Source organism: Strongylocentrotus purpuratus, unplaced genomic scaffold, assembly GCF_000002235.5.
Source record: "Strongylocentrotus purpuratus isolate Spur 01 unplaced genomic scaffold, Spur_5.0 spur5_scaffold_14, whole genome shotgun sequence".
NCBI classification, from domain to species: Eukaryota; Metazoa; Echinodermata; class Echinoidea; order Camarodonta; family Strongylocentrotidae; genus Strongylocentrotus; species Strongylocentrotus purpuratus.
Genome location: NW_022145599.1, coordinates 27806509 through 27821942, shown reverse-complemented (window position 1 = coordinate 27821942; position 15434 = coordinate 27806509). Strand labels below are relative to the sequence as shown.

The 15434-nt window shown below is 38.5% G+C and overlaps 1 protein-coding gene across 2 annotated transcripts in view; it reads left to right on the top strand.

The window, feature by feature from the left end:
- The first annotated feature begins 3473 nt into the window (after positions 1-3473).
- LOC105441667 (enteropeptidase-like) overlaps positions 3474-15434 on the top strand; it is a 38513-nt gene continuing 26552 nt past the window's right edge. For both annotated transcript variants that reach the window (XM_030984626.1, XM_030984625.1), the window contains exons 1-3: positions 3474-4393; positions 13878-13997; positions 14948-15071. In XM_030984626.1, the coding sequence (XP_030840486.1) occupies positions 4351-4393; positions 13878-13997; positions 14948-15071 (287 nt within the window). In that variant the 5' untranslated portion in view covers positions 3474-4350. The remainder of the gene's footprint in view (positions 4394-13877; positions 13998-14947; positions 15072-15434) is intronic.

The window sequence follows — 15434 nt, the reverse complement described above, 5'->3', positions numbered from 1 at the left end:
ATATATGGGCAAAAACATGCCTATACAAAATCCATTGTAGCTCTTTAGGATGCAAGGTGACCCCAATTTTTTTAAATATTTAAATAGAGTATGAATTGGAGATATGATTTAATGTCTCATTTGACCCTCAATTAACTCATGACGTCATCATAATGGCCTCCAAACTCAAAATTTCAATTTGCATATTATGACGTCAGCATATTTACGGAAAATTGATTGTCTTTCTGTAAATATTGATCGATTTTCTTCAAAATTTTGATATGTTATAGCTGAGACAATTTTCTACAAATGTAGTCACTATTATTTATCATTTTGACAAAGACATTATGGCGTATTTTTGCGAATAAAGGAGGCATGTCAATTTTTCACATTTTGCGTGTTTTCTCTATGGGACATGACTTTTTCTCAAAACTGGATTCTACATTCCTGTCTTTCGCGAACAAAATCTCCATTGTTTTAACTTTGTTTTCGCTGAGCTTCGAGTATGTTGTAGCTGAGACTATAAGCTATCACAAAAAAAAATTATTTTTCGATCAGATGCCGGAATTATGCTCATATTGCACTTCCAAAGTAGGATTTGAGCATTCGATTTCCCGTTTACGTGTAATTTCTATGGGAAATGTTTTGGTATATCGGTAACGCACTTGACTTCCAACCTCGAGATCCCTGGTTCGAGTCCGGGTGTCTCCAACAATTTTTTTTCCCACTTTTTTTTCTTCTATTTGACCTTTCACTGTACCATCTCCTTTGATTATTAAAACATGTAGATTCGCAAATAATGTATAAAACAACCCTATTTACTTTATTATTACCCTATTTTCACTTAATCCATTACTTTTTGCGTGTAATCCCTATGGGAGATGACTTTTCTCAAATCTGGATTCTACATTCCTATGTTTTGAGCAACATCGTCGATATTTCTGCTTGGATTTTGTTGATTATTAAGTATGTTGTAGCTGAGACAAGTTTCCACAAGATTTATGTAGACTATCTAACATTATCATGACGTTATCATAGTTAAAAATTTAATCATAGGTGACTTGTCAATTATCATATATAACAATCCTCAATCGGATATCTGAAGGGGGCGCTATACCACTTTCAATCATGGTCATCTGGAAGGCATTGTTCTCAATTGCATCTCTCTCTCCTCTCTCTTGCTCTTTTACTTCTCCTCTCATGTTCTGCCCCTCTCCTTTTTTGGTCTGTCTCTGCATCTATCTCTCTCTCTTCTCTTTCACCCGCTCCCTCTCTCTCTCTCTCTTGCCTTGCCTCCCTCTTATTTTCTTGGTCTGTCTCCCTCTGCCCTACAGTTGAAACTTGACTCATGGATAGACCATAATGGGAGTAGTAAATGAAAGATGAAATCGTGAAAATGCGTTCTTTATTATGTTACACATGAGCATACGTATCACCTAATTCGTCAAAGTGACGAATTAAAGTCTAGTTTATTTATTATTATTCTTCCGCGAATTTATTCGCAGGATATCTCAAGAATGAATAAAGCCATTATCATGAATCTTGCAATGAGGATAGATATTACCCTTACTTAGAACTGCGTGACTTTTCGGTGACTCAAGGTCATCGTGACGTCATTCAGGCGCCATTTTGTAAAAATCAACTTATTATCATATCTTCCTAACGGAAAGGAATTTCTCATTCATATTCATCATGATTAAGAGTATTATCCGTCCGGTCAATTCAGGTCAATAAATGCGCGCAAAAATGCGCATACGCAATTGTGCGCGCGTAAACGCGCGCGTAAAATTTTAAATTGCTCAAAATCTTCTTAAATTTTTGTTGCATACGTTTCAGGCAATTATAAGCATTTCATAAAAAATCGCACAAAACACGCATTTTTGCACGTTTTCGTTTGTCACGGCCGAACGAAAAATAATTCCTCCGCAAAAACTTTTGACAGAATATTCCTCCTATTTTTCAGAACAATTTGATACCATGTTGATCTCTTCATCACTATTAATAACAGAATGAGCGTCCGTTCATGATAACAGTCCGTACGCGTGATTTTTGCAATACATAGCATATATGGGCAAAAACATGCCTATAAAACGCCCATTGGGATGAATAAGGACTGCCAATTTTTTGTTCATATTTAGATAGAATATGAGTCGGAGGTATGATTTCATATCTCATTTGGTCATTAAGTACATCTTGACGTCATCATAATGTCCTTGGAAGTCGTAATACAAAATTGCATATTATGACGTCATTATATTTATGGAAAATTGAGTGTATTTATCTCAATACTCATCGATTTTATTCTAAATTTTGATATGTTGTAGTCGAGGCAATCGTCTACAAGATCAGTTTGCACCAATTTTCATTTAAATTATGTCATCATAGTACAAAATTCAATTCAAGGTCACATGTCAGAATTTTCTTAATTTGCGTGTTATGTCTATGGAGGGTGAATTTCGTTCACTATGAGTCTACATGACATCCATCTTTCAGCACTATCTCGCTCATTTGTGCTCTATTCTCTCCCAGATTCTTGTATGTTATAGCTGAGACTACTTTGTAGATTTTACTGTCAGACACTCTTGAGTGACTGACTGACTTCTTCTTTTCTCTGGTAATAATATACATAAAATCAGCTGTATAAGGAGGATGAGCATTTGTCTACATTAATAACCCATTTTTTGTAATGGTCCAAAATAAATTAATTGAATTTCTTCGCAGCAACTTATAGTATAGGTAGAACATAACGGGTAAAGCATTTTATGGAATAAGATGAAATTGTGAAAATGCATTTTTCATTAAGTCATTTAGAGACGAAGGTGTAGCTGCTCATTGTACGTGGTTAATGGTCATATTATCTCAATCTATCTTCTATAGATCCATAATTGTCAATATGCTACACAGTTTAGGCTTTTTATTTTGGTGTTATTGTATTTATTAACGTTTATTTACTTCTCGACAATACAATATGAAACACAATGTATACAGTGCGTCCCCCCAAAACGAAACCGAGAATTATCGATGTTTTATCATAACTTAATCACAATTATAATTGATAAATGATACATATTTGTAAAGCTTAGATCCTCCTCTTTCCTTTGATGCAACTCATATAATGTATATTTCACGCATGAGTGATTCAAATGAATATGAAGAGAGGAAACCAAAAAGACATTTGGCGGACGGTATCTGAATTTCAAAGAGAAAATCACATTTCTCAAAAGTTGAGTTTCTGCTCTTTCATATGACACCTCAATCAGGAAAAATGAGCTAGGAATAACAAAGTTATGTTTGTTTTAAGTAGTGCTTGCATTTCCATTATTTTATTTAACGATTTCGTTTTCACTGGCTGCCTGTCGTAGCAACAAGCAGAAATCTACAAAATACTCAACTCCGTTTCGTTGACAATTAGCCATGCATGAACTGTGTGATCCTGTAGACTGGATATTACGCTAAGCGGACTTGGCCACATGACTTCGAGCTGAACGGACGGTTTGAGCGGAGCTCCTGCCACCCATTAGATTACACGTTACACAACGCAAATTATGGCATCCCATGGCCCGAGGGCCACTACCCGACAAACTGCAAGTAAGCAGCCGGCCCCATAAGCTCCCCCGACTGACAAAGTTCGTTCGCCTACCACCCCGGATCCCTCTAATGCGGTTTTACAACGAGACATTGCAGACTTTTCAGATAAAATATTATCTAAACTTGATAATATCAATACCGAGCTACAATCATTTCATCGTCGCCTAACAGATGTGGAATCAGTGGAGTTTAACTCTGCCAAAATATCTGAAGTAGAAAATTCCATACCAGCTAGCATCGCGCCCCTTCGAGAGGAGATATCTAATCTAAAAGAAAAACTGCTTCTGATGGAAATCTACAACAGAAAGCCAAATCTACTATTCTACGGGGTTGAAAGCGAACCAAACGAGGATATCTATCGCACGCTTTGTAAAGTTTTCATCCATCTTGGAATAGATGAGGAAACCGCCAAACAGATCCAAATGATCAACGCCCACAGATTACCCTATCGCAACCAACCAAGGACCCCAGACGCCGGTGCCCCAGTCCGTTCCCGACCCGCTCCGATAATCGCTAAATTCGTCAAGATGCCAGACAGAGATCTCATTCTTTCTTCTTTTGAGAAGCATCGCAGCAACTAGGAAACGCAACGGAAATGCGACATGCACCACCGCCTCCCCCTCGCATAACGGTCAGGACGGACCTCCCTCCCACCCTGAAGGCTCATCGCGGCCATCTTGCTGAAATTGGATAAAAGTTGCGAAAGGAGAAAAACCAATCTACGAGAATAAAGTTGCAAGGTGCTGAAATCGTCCTCCAGTGGAAAGAAAAGAGAACAATTACATGGAAACCCTACAGAGAATGAGCAAATCCATCATCATTTTAGGTGACACAAACAATTATTCATCTTTTAATTTGAGGTCCGAAAAACGAAAAGTGATATAAGTGAGTAAAGTAAACGAGAAGTTTATGAAATCATACTTATAATTATATTCTATGTCACTTTAATATCACTGTACATTGCTTGCATCGAGTTTCAAATGCCTTGCTTAGAAATAACAATAATACATGAAAAGTAAATCTTTTTTTTTAATTTTGAATTTCTGAAGCAATTTTGTATTCAGGACTCTGATTTTTGCTTATGCTCTAAGATAAAACTAAAGTGCTTCCTTTTTTCATATTTTTTGTAACAAAAACCATGAACTTGGTCGATATATTTACAGGAAGCCATTTCATGTAACGTGTGAAGAAAAAAAGGGGAAAAAGAAAGAAGGAAAAAAATGTTGTTAAAACCCTAGAGATCAACGAAAAGTACACCCGTTAGGTTGGAGGCATGTATTTTCCATCGCTGTACTTGATGAATGGAAAGTTTAAACCCAAGCATTTGCCAACTCCAAACTCTTTACCAAATGTTGGAGGTATTACATTATATTATTACTGCAATTTCCAAAGGTAAAACCTGATTATAAACATCATTCAATTCGCAGTCCACCGCAGGATATATTTATAACCAAGAATGTACATGTAGCTCTGTATATTTTGCCCCGCCCACCTTTTTTCTCACGGGGTATAGACCACCCTATAGACCGTAGAGTCGTACATGGCCGATAAAGCTACCATCTAACCATGGACCCTTGGACGTCACTTAATTCGCAGGTTAGAAGTTACATATTTTCCAACCCCTCCCCACCCCACCCCCGTTGGGTTATGGGCAAGTATTTGTGTCAAAGTACATCTTGCTTTGAATTACGGAAGCTTTTTGTAACAGGATTTTGATTCGTGTTAACCCCTCTCTTTTATAGCATATTTCCACGTTAGATTGTTCCATTTTCAGCAACATTAACCTTGAATATAGTCGTTAAAGCAATATATAAACCCTTGGACTTAAATACATGTATCTGAACGGGTAACCGACCATAGGAATTATTGCATACTAGACCATTAATGTCACCCAATTACGGTTAAACTATTTGCATGCCGACCGAAAGGTTTGAGGAAAATCTTTGTTTTGCAGGGTCACCTGTATCAATCACAAAGCCTATATTTGTATGAAACGCTTATTAACTGTATCAAATATTTGGGCTTGTCGTTCAAGTGCGTGTTACGTTGGAACAGGGCGCGGCTTTTCCGCGCCACGGCTGACCGATCCTCACATCGGTCCGCTGTGGCGCCCTATCACAAAGATAATTGACGCATAGAGCGACGGGATCATTAATTGAGCAGCCTAACCTTCAAAAAAAAAAAAAAAAAAAAAAAGATAAATGTTTTTTGTGTGCGTGTTTTACTTTTTTGTGACCAATAATACTGGAAAATTCGATTGTCCAAATACGTAAAGCAGTCGAATCCTGGAAGAATTTTACGTTGTCACGAATACTAAATTGTCATGATTGTATACCTTTCAGGAGTCATACAGTAACATTTTGTTTTATCATACAGGAATTTATTGCATACCCTCCACTGGGCTGGGGGCTGGAGACAAGTTTTTTATTAACGTTTGATCTTGATTACTGGGTTTGTCAAGAACGAACTCCTAACTCTTGGTCAATAATTATTATCTGTATAGCATTCAATTGTTTTGGGTCCATCTGTTTTATTGTAGTTGACTGAACTTGTTTTGATGACCGGGAATTCATGTTAAAACCCTCTTTGCCACTTAATAATTGTACTCCGAATTGTCATTGCTATCAAGCATTATGTCATGGTCTGCTGTAGCATGCACGAATATTTTTCGTCTGCACAACGAATCTCTTAGTTTTGCAAAACACCTGTGTCAGTCACACCATTCGTGTATGATGGGCTTATTAAACTTACTGTAACAAATATATGGACTTATCGTTTACGTGTGTCTAAAGTAGGAACAGGGCGTGGCTTCTCCGCGCCACGGCTGACCGATCTTCATATTGGTCCGCTGTGGTGCTCTATCTCAGAAATACGCGACGCATGGGTGCGATGGGTCCATTGTTTGACCAGCCTAACTTTCTTTTCAAAACCGCATTAAATGTGTAAAGCATTTGAATCTTGAGAGAATTGTATTGTTGTCACTAATCTCAAATTGTCATGACCTTTCGGGGTCATGCAGCTCCATTTTGTATCATGCAGGAATGTATAGCTTACCCTCCACTGGCCTAGGGGTCGTAGACAAATTTGTATTAACCTTTGATCTTGATTACTGGGATTGTCAAGAACGAATTCCTCACCCTTTATCAATAATTATCTGTATAGCGTTCAACTGTTTTGGGTCCATCTGTTTATTGTGGTTGACTGAACTTGTTTTGATGACCGGGAATTCATGTCAAAACCCTCCTTGCCACTTAATAATTGTACTCCGAATTATCATGCTATCAAACATTATGTCATAGTCTGCTTTAGCATGCATGAATATTTCTCATCTGCACAACGAATCTCTTTGATTTGCAAAATACCCGTGTCAGTCACGCGATTCGTATATGATGGGCTTATTAAACTGTAACAAATACATGGGCTTATCGTTCACATGTGTCTAATGTTTGGGTGTGGCTTCTCCGCGCCACGGCTGACCGATCTTCATATTGGTCCGCAGTGGCGCTCTATCTCAGAAATACTCGACGCATGGGTGCGATGGGTCCATTGTTTGACCAGCCTAACTTTCTTTTCAAAACCGCATTAAATGTGTAAAGCATTTGAATCTTGAGAGAATTGTATTGTTGTCACTAATCTCAAATTGTCATGACCTTTCGGGGGTCATGCAGCTCCATTTTGTATCATGCACGAATGTATAGCTTACCCTCCACTGGCCTGGGGGTCGTAGACAAATTTGTATTAACCTTTGATCTTCACATCGGCCCGCTGTGGCGCTCTATCACGAACATACTCGACGCATAGAGCGATGGGTCCATTGTTTGAGCAGCCTTACTTTCATTTCGAATCTGCATTTATGTTTTGGTGTGTTTTATTGTTTTGTGATCAATAATAATGGAAAATTTGATCGCCCAAATACGTAAAACATTTGACTCTTGAAGGAATTGTACTTGTTCACTAATGCTAAATTGTCACGATTGTATACATTCGGGTGTCATGCAGCTCCATTTTGTATCATGCAGGAATGTATATAGCTTACCCTCCACTGGGCTGGAAGCTGGAGACAAGTTTTTATTAACCTTTGATCTTGATTACTGGGATTATTAAAACCGAACTCCTCACTCTTTATCAATAATTATTATCTGTATAGCATTCCAAAAATTTGAGTCTGTCTGTTATATTGTAATTGACTGAACTTTTTTTTTTTTTTTTTTTTGAGCGGGAATGTCAAAACCCTCTTTGCCATTTATTATTAATGTACTCCGAAATGACGTTATTGCTATTAATCATCATCTCAGAGTTTGTTTTAACGTGCATACATTTTTCTCCTCCGGACAACAAATCTCTTTGTTTTGCAAAACTCCTGTGTCAATCACAGAATCCATTGTTATAGACTGAACTAGTTTTGATGAGCGGGAATGTCAAATCCCTCTTTGCCATTTAATAATCGTACTCCGATTTGTCATTATTGTTATCAAGCATTTTGATTCTTCCCAGCCCCTCTATTTTGCGTGTCAAAAATACACCCTTTACTCGGGCGGTATGGGCTCCGCTCTGTTGCTCCTAAGCATTTAGTAGGGACTTTTAGATTTGCACGTCGACAGCTTTGACTGCAACGTGTGACGTCATTTTAAGGCACTGCGCATGCGTTACGTCGTCTCAGTCGGCGATCGAGAATGCGTCAACCTTGATTTTTCTAAATCTAGTACATACAGTACATACATACATGTTGATATTTAAGTAGCGCCTTTACATGCTCAAGGTACTAGTAAGCCGCGTGCGCATAAAATATACAGTTCCTCAGGTAGACAAAGGAACATCCCTTCCCTGCTCAGGCGCGTACACCCCCCTCCCCTTCGATAATTTTTTGTGTGTAAACCCCCCTAAATTTCTCTAAACCCCCCCCCCCCCCTTTTTTTTTTTTTTTTTTTTTTTTTTTATTAAAAAAAAAAAAAAAAAAAAAAAAAAAAATCCCATGGTTGACCTTTAAAAGCTGACCTTACCCCCCCCCCCCCCCCACGGAGCAAAATGTCAAATTTTCAAATTTCGAGACCAAAAAAAAAAAAAAATGTGTCCTCTTACCCCCCGATTATTAATAAACCCACCAGAATAAATCCACATTCATCAACTCAGATTGACAATATTTTTTCAAACGTACATAACAACAAAACCATCGGTGGAATATTGTGTTCGGATCACCTACCCGTATTTTTAACTTGTGAATGCAAACTATTTGGCCGTAAATCATTTGATGAGCTTATATATCGCAAAGAATCCAAACGTAATATAGAATTGCTGAAACAGGATTTATTTTTCGAGGGATGGGCTGAGGTATATAATGTAAATGATGTCAATACTGCATATAAACATTTTAGTAACAAATTGCAATATTATTATGAAAAGAATAATCCTTTAGGCAAAATGAGTAATAAGCGAAATAAACCCAGGAATCCTTGGATAACGAAAGGTTTATTGAAATCAATACAAACACGCAATCGCCTCTACAAATTACATTTACACAATCCAACTGACACTAACCTAAACACATATAAAATTTATCGAAACAAATTAACAAAACTTATCCGTACATCCCGTAGATTGCATTTTTCTAATAAAATAAAAAAGGCCAATTCAAACACAACTGCAACTTGGAAAATTATCAAAGAGGTAATGGGAAAAAACGAATCCCCCACCCACGGATAATATCACATTAAATGGCACTAAAAATACATGATCCTAGTCTTCATGCAAATTCATTTAACTCATTTTTTACGAATATCGGCCCTGCACTCGCCATCAAAATTAATAGAACTCACGCTCACTTTAAAGACTATCTTTCCAATCAAAACCAAGAGTCTCTCTTTTTAAATCCGACAAATCCTAGCGAAATTATTAACATTACCTAATCTCTTAACAACTCAAAATCGCACGGTTTTGATAAAATAAGTATGTCTCTCCTAAAAGAAATAATGTATCCACTTGCAAAGCCTTTAACTCACATATTTAATCACTCGTTATCGCAAGGTGTTTTCCCTGATCTATTAAAACTAGCTAAAGTCAACCCCATTCTCAAAAAAGATGATCCTCACGAAATTAGTAACTATCGTCCAATTTCCCTACTTCCAAGTATATCCAAAGTCTTAGAAAAGATCGTTCATAATAGGCTACACAAATTTATCACTAAACACAAAATACTCAATTCAAATCAATATGGCTTCAGAAAAAATTACTCAACTGACTTAGCATTAATTCAAATTTATGACAAAATTACAAGTGCCATAGCTAACAAAGAGCATGTTATAGGTATATTCTGTGACTTGAGTAAAGCATTTGATATGCTCAATCACGCTATTCTACTCTCCAAACTCAGTCATTACGGAATTCGGGGTCAGCCACTCTTATGGTTTAAAGATTATTTAACAAACAGAAGACAATATGTTACATTTAATAGTTATGATTCTGATCCTCTTTTAATTCAATGCGGTGTTCCTCAAGGCTCCATCTTAGGTCCACTGTTATTTCTTCTTTATGTAAATGATATTATCAATACATCCCCCATTCTTTCTTTTATCTTATTTACCGATGATACAAATATCCCATATTCCCATAAAGACCTTAATTCGTTAAACAATACTTTGAATTATGAAATTAACAAAGTATCAGATTGGTTTAAATCCAATAAACTTTCACTAATTTCATGTATTTTAAACATCATTCTCATAATACAGAAACACCTACAGGGCTCAAATTAATTTTTTGTCCACGGGGGCTCTTCTCCCCCCCAAAAAGAGCCCCCGTGAGCCTTCTCACGGGGGCTCTTTTAGTACTGACGGGGGCTCTTTTTTATACAAATATCCATTGAATTGGTACCTATGATACTCCTCAATTATTTGCTGTTTCATCATTATCATTTTAATCAGCATTTTCCCTCTTACAAATTTACAAGCTACATAGCTGTTACTGACTTTCATCCCGTGATGACATTCTCTCGATGTCTTCCCGTTCTGCACATTATTTCCTCCTCATTATTGGGAGCAACCTTTACATTCTTTCTTTACTGAGCCGCGTAGCGGCGAGGCGATTTTGTGTGTGTGCTATTTTGGACAGGCGCGGATCCACGGGCCGATTCTACAGGCCAGCCCCCCCCCCCTAGCCTCCCAAACCGGTAAAAAAATAGGATAGTAACGTAAATTTTACCTTAAAAAATAAAATAAAAAACGCCCGCCCCCTGACTTGCCAGTGACACAAATGCGGCATCAAAATATTTGTGCTTCTCTGACCGTAATTAAATGCCTAAAACCCCTGCCCCCCCCCCCCCCACACCAATTTACGCTCGCTACCCTCTACCTGATCGTAAATACTTTAGCCCCCCCCCCCCCCCCCACTTTGATAAACGTTCCGCGGGGCCTGTGTATATTATATACGCATACAACACTGATCTTTATGATGTCTTTAACTTGACATATCTTCTTCTCCCCTTGCAAACGAGAAAGAAAACAAGGTCATTAAAAGGGATTAAGCGACAAATAATGATTGTGATTCAAATTGATGCGAATATTTGTTTGAATAAGCACTGCTATTCACCCGAATCTTCTTTGTAAAAACAACTTTTACAAATCTCAGCCATGCTTACTGAGTTGAGACGTTCCATTCAATGTAAAATACTCATTAAAGAATACACTTCTCCTAATCTGAAAGTGATCTTACAACACAGTGGCAGAATTGCATGGCTGAGATTTGTAAAAGCCGTTTTTACAAAGAAGATTCTGGTGAAAAGCATTTCTTATTCAAAAAAAATCCTTGCACAATTTGAATCACAATGATTATTTGTCGTATGATCCTTTTATTAAATAACCTTGTTTTCTTTTTTGTTTGCAGGGGGAGAAGAAGCTATGTCACGTTAAGAAATCATAAAGATCAGTTGTATTATGCGTATATACATAATGATACCAGAACAAAATGTTGATTATCAGAATGTCATTTTGGAATACCTCTATACAAATACCACATTGTCTTTAGCCGGTATCAGTATTAGTATGAGCCAATATAAAGCTAATATTCTTTATTCAGTTCAGTATAATGCTTTTCCTCAAAAATAGTTTCGCTATTTTTTTAGGGTTGAGATGCTAAGAAATGGTTTCAAATGTACATTACACAAACCCTGAACCATTGCAAAAGGATGGTGGTTCTCTCTCTCTCTCTCTCTTTATTTTAATCATACATTATCAACTACATATAAAGCAGCAACCAAAAACTTAGGGTTATCTGAGATAGGTGAAAGTAAGAGTTAAAAAGAAAGTCATGCTAAAATGGCGCTTCACCTCCCCCCCCCCCCCCCCCCCTGAAAAAAAAATAGTGGTCCTCCTCTCCAGCATCCCCCCCCCCCCCCCACTTTAATATTCACCGGCCGGCTGAGTCGGCGCAAAAATGTTCCCCAAAATCTGGACCCCCCTAAACTTATGTGCATTTATCCAGCCCCCCCCCCCCCCTCCGCTCATTCGCCGATCGCCGGCTGGCTGATTCGCCGCTAAATATTTTCTCCAGATTTGCCCCCCCCCCCCCCCCCCCCTCTCTCTCTTGCCGCCGGCTGGATCCGCCCCTGATTTAGGACCCCCGTAAGTGATGTTTTCCTGGCATCTACTTACATGCGAAGCATCGTCCACGAGCCGCATATCGGCGAGGCGATTTTTTGTTGTTGCTATTTTGAACCCCCGTATTGTTTTCCTGGCAACTACTAACATCTTACTGTGTGGGTCGATCTGGACACATAATGGCGTTTTTCTATGCACATCACATTTTCACTTGGCAGGCCAAGGGGGCCGGGGAAGGGGGGAGGAGGGGGTTAAACCCCCTAACCCCCCCCCCCCCCTCCCCCGTAGATCTGCCCAGGTTACCATATCATTCCACGACATCTTGGTCTTCCTCTTCTTCTCAATAGGGACTTTTAGATTTGCGTGGACGTGGACGTGTTCTTTTAAGGCACTGGTAGTCACATGTGACGTCCTTTTAAGCACTGGCAGTGCCTTAAAAGGAGGTCACACGTTGCAGTCCACGTTCTCATAGTGCAAATCTAAAAGTCCCTAATATTGATTTACTGGTCGAGGTTCATTATTTGCTGGTCATTTGAAATCACCAGATTTCAGCGGGTTTACGCTTTCACAACGAAAAACTTCTCCATGACCATGTTTCTGCCCTTGCGCGATCGCCTCCATAGCTCCAGCAGACATGGCGCGGCAGCGTGCACACGTACCATTACTAACGGCGCAGTAGGCCTATAACCACTGCTGACGGCGGAACTGCACTGCGAGCTGAATCGGTAATAATAGGCCTACTCATAGAACGAGACATCTTGCACGCTAATCTAAGTTCCATTTCATTGGTTTAAGGTTTGTAAATTGAAACTCAATATTGTGTTAAAGTTATAACAGAAAAGACAATCTTTATTTTATAATTCCACGGGGACGATTTTTAATTTTGCAATCGCCCCCGTGAGCAACCTGACGGGGGCGATTATGTAGCTCACGGGGGCGAATCGCCCACCGCCCCCGTGTATTTTGAGCGCTGTCACCATCATCACCATCATCACCATCGCCACCAGCACCGTCCATCACAGTAACCATCACTAAACACACTTACCAGTCATATTTTTCCCCTCACAATTCTTCGTCCAACCTACTAGTAAGGGAAAAATTTACGTGGTCCGTGTTTTTATTTCTCTTAAAGGTACTATGTCCCATTTGCAGGCCCAAAAAATGAAAATGATAAATTCCAACAGCATTTGAAAGATAATACTAATGTAGAACTTCCCTAGAAAAGGTGGGGCTTGAAAATGTCTTCAAGTGGGAAAATAATGAATATTAGTTGTCAAATCGACTTAGGAGCTATAGAGCCAAAAAGTAATAGTCTCGATTTTCAGACCAATGTAACGAATGGTCATACGTTTTATGCTGCGCAAATATTCAATCAGTTTAATTTTGGCCATCACAAGCAGTGGGTTATTGATGTAGACAAATGCTCATGTACCCTTTCCAGCTCATTTGATGTATGTCATTACCAAAGAAGAAAAAAGCCAGTCAGTCACTCAAAAGTGTCTGACAATGAAGTCTAGCATGTAAACGGGTTTTCTTGCATAATTTGAATATTAGGACACTGCTAATGTTTAAATTTCACAGTTAGGACATACAAACTGTACATGACATATTCATAATTCCTGCAAAGTTCTACAGAATTTGAGGTTGGCTGCAAAAGGGACATAGTACCTTTAATGTCTATTTTAACCTTTAAAATAATTTCCTTTCAACGTTTCTCTCTAGGTGTATGTACACCGGATGAGTTAGCGTGCGCGACGGGCCATGAGTGTTACAATGCAACGTATCAATGCGATGGAATCCAAGATTGTGCTGACCAGTCAGACGAACAAAATTGTACATCGGGTAAGTATAATTACGTTATAATTATTTCATTTTTTGATAGATGGACTGATAGAGGTACGTCCAACTTATCTAAATAAATGTACTAGAATATTGTTTTTCATCGTACCTTTCGTTGTCAAATGTATATATGTATCCATCACTTTGTACATTTGCTTATAATTGTTTTACGCTTTGAGAAAAACTGAATAAAGACTTTATGTGAGAAAAAAGATATCCTGCGTACGCGCATGTGTATCATTATACGTGTATGTACCATTAGACCAATACACTCCCGCTTTCCCATTTTCTAAAATATACCAACCTAAAATTTGCAGAAACATAACGCTGTTAACATGAAGTATTATGAGAGTAGGACATTATTGTTCATGTCTCAACGAATGCTCTTATAAATGTTCATTTTCATAAAAGCTACATGTATCGTTAGTTTTACCCTCCCCCTCCCCCTCTCTCTCTTTCTCCCTCTCTCTCTCCCTCCCTCTCTCTTCTCTCTCTCTCGCTCTATCTCTCTCTCTCTCTCCTCTCTCTCTCTCTCTCTCTCTCTCCCCTCTCTCTCTCTCTCTTCTCTCTCTTCTCATATCTATGATCTGACTTTTTGACCATCGACATTTTTGTCCGGGTTTATTTTGTCAGAGATATAGGTAAAGGTTGCGGGTTTCGATTGAGTTTCAAGCTAGATTTATGGTAAGGGTTAGGATTAGGGTCCAGTATGTTGTTGGCCGAACATTGGGTTTTTGAACTGTCTGTAACTGTCAGATTAAATTATCTTTGCATTTATATCTATCTGCCACTCTCATCCTTCCTTTCTCTTCCTACCTCTCCCCACTTCTCCTTCACCTTTATCCTCCTCATCAATTTTATTTCTGCACAAGTCATACAATAATGTTCTTATTACATTTCTTAACATACTTACAAATCGAATTTCTTGTTTAATCCATTTCTTTTTCTTTCAGAACTGATCGTGATAGACCTGGCTGACGTACCGGCTCCATATTACCTATCTAGTCCCAACTACCCCGAGAACTATCCACTGAATGCCAATCAGTCCTGGCTCTTTATTGCTTCATCTGGAAACAGGTACGTTACCATGGTTACGGAGTCCAGGGCCCCGTCTTATAAAGAGTTGCGATCGATCTGAATCAATCCCAAGTTTGCAGTCTCCTATTTATTATTTACGTAGTATCGATTGATATCAATCGCAAATAAGTTTGTGATTAATATCAGATCTTAATAAAAACGGGGCCCAGTTCTCTTTTTGCACACTATACCAGATCTTAAAAATGTCTCTATTTTCATGTTGATTAGAGTCCGAGAACGGTGTATTACTTTTATTCAGAATATTGGGAAATGTCGGACCCAGAACCTATCATGAAATCGTTTTTAAGACAAGATGAAAAACATTTTCATGAAACCTTGGATTAGGGAAGCACTGCAAATGTC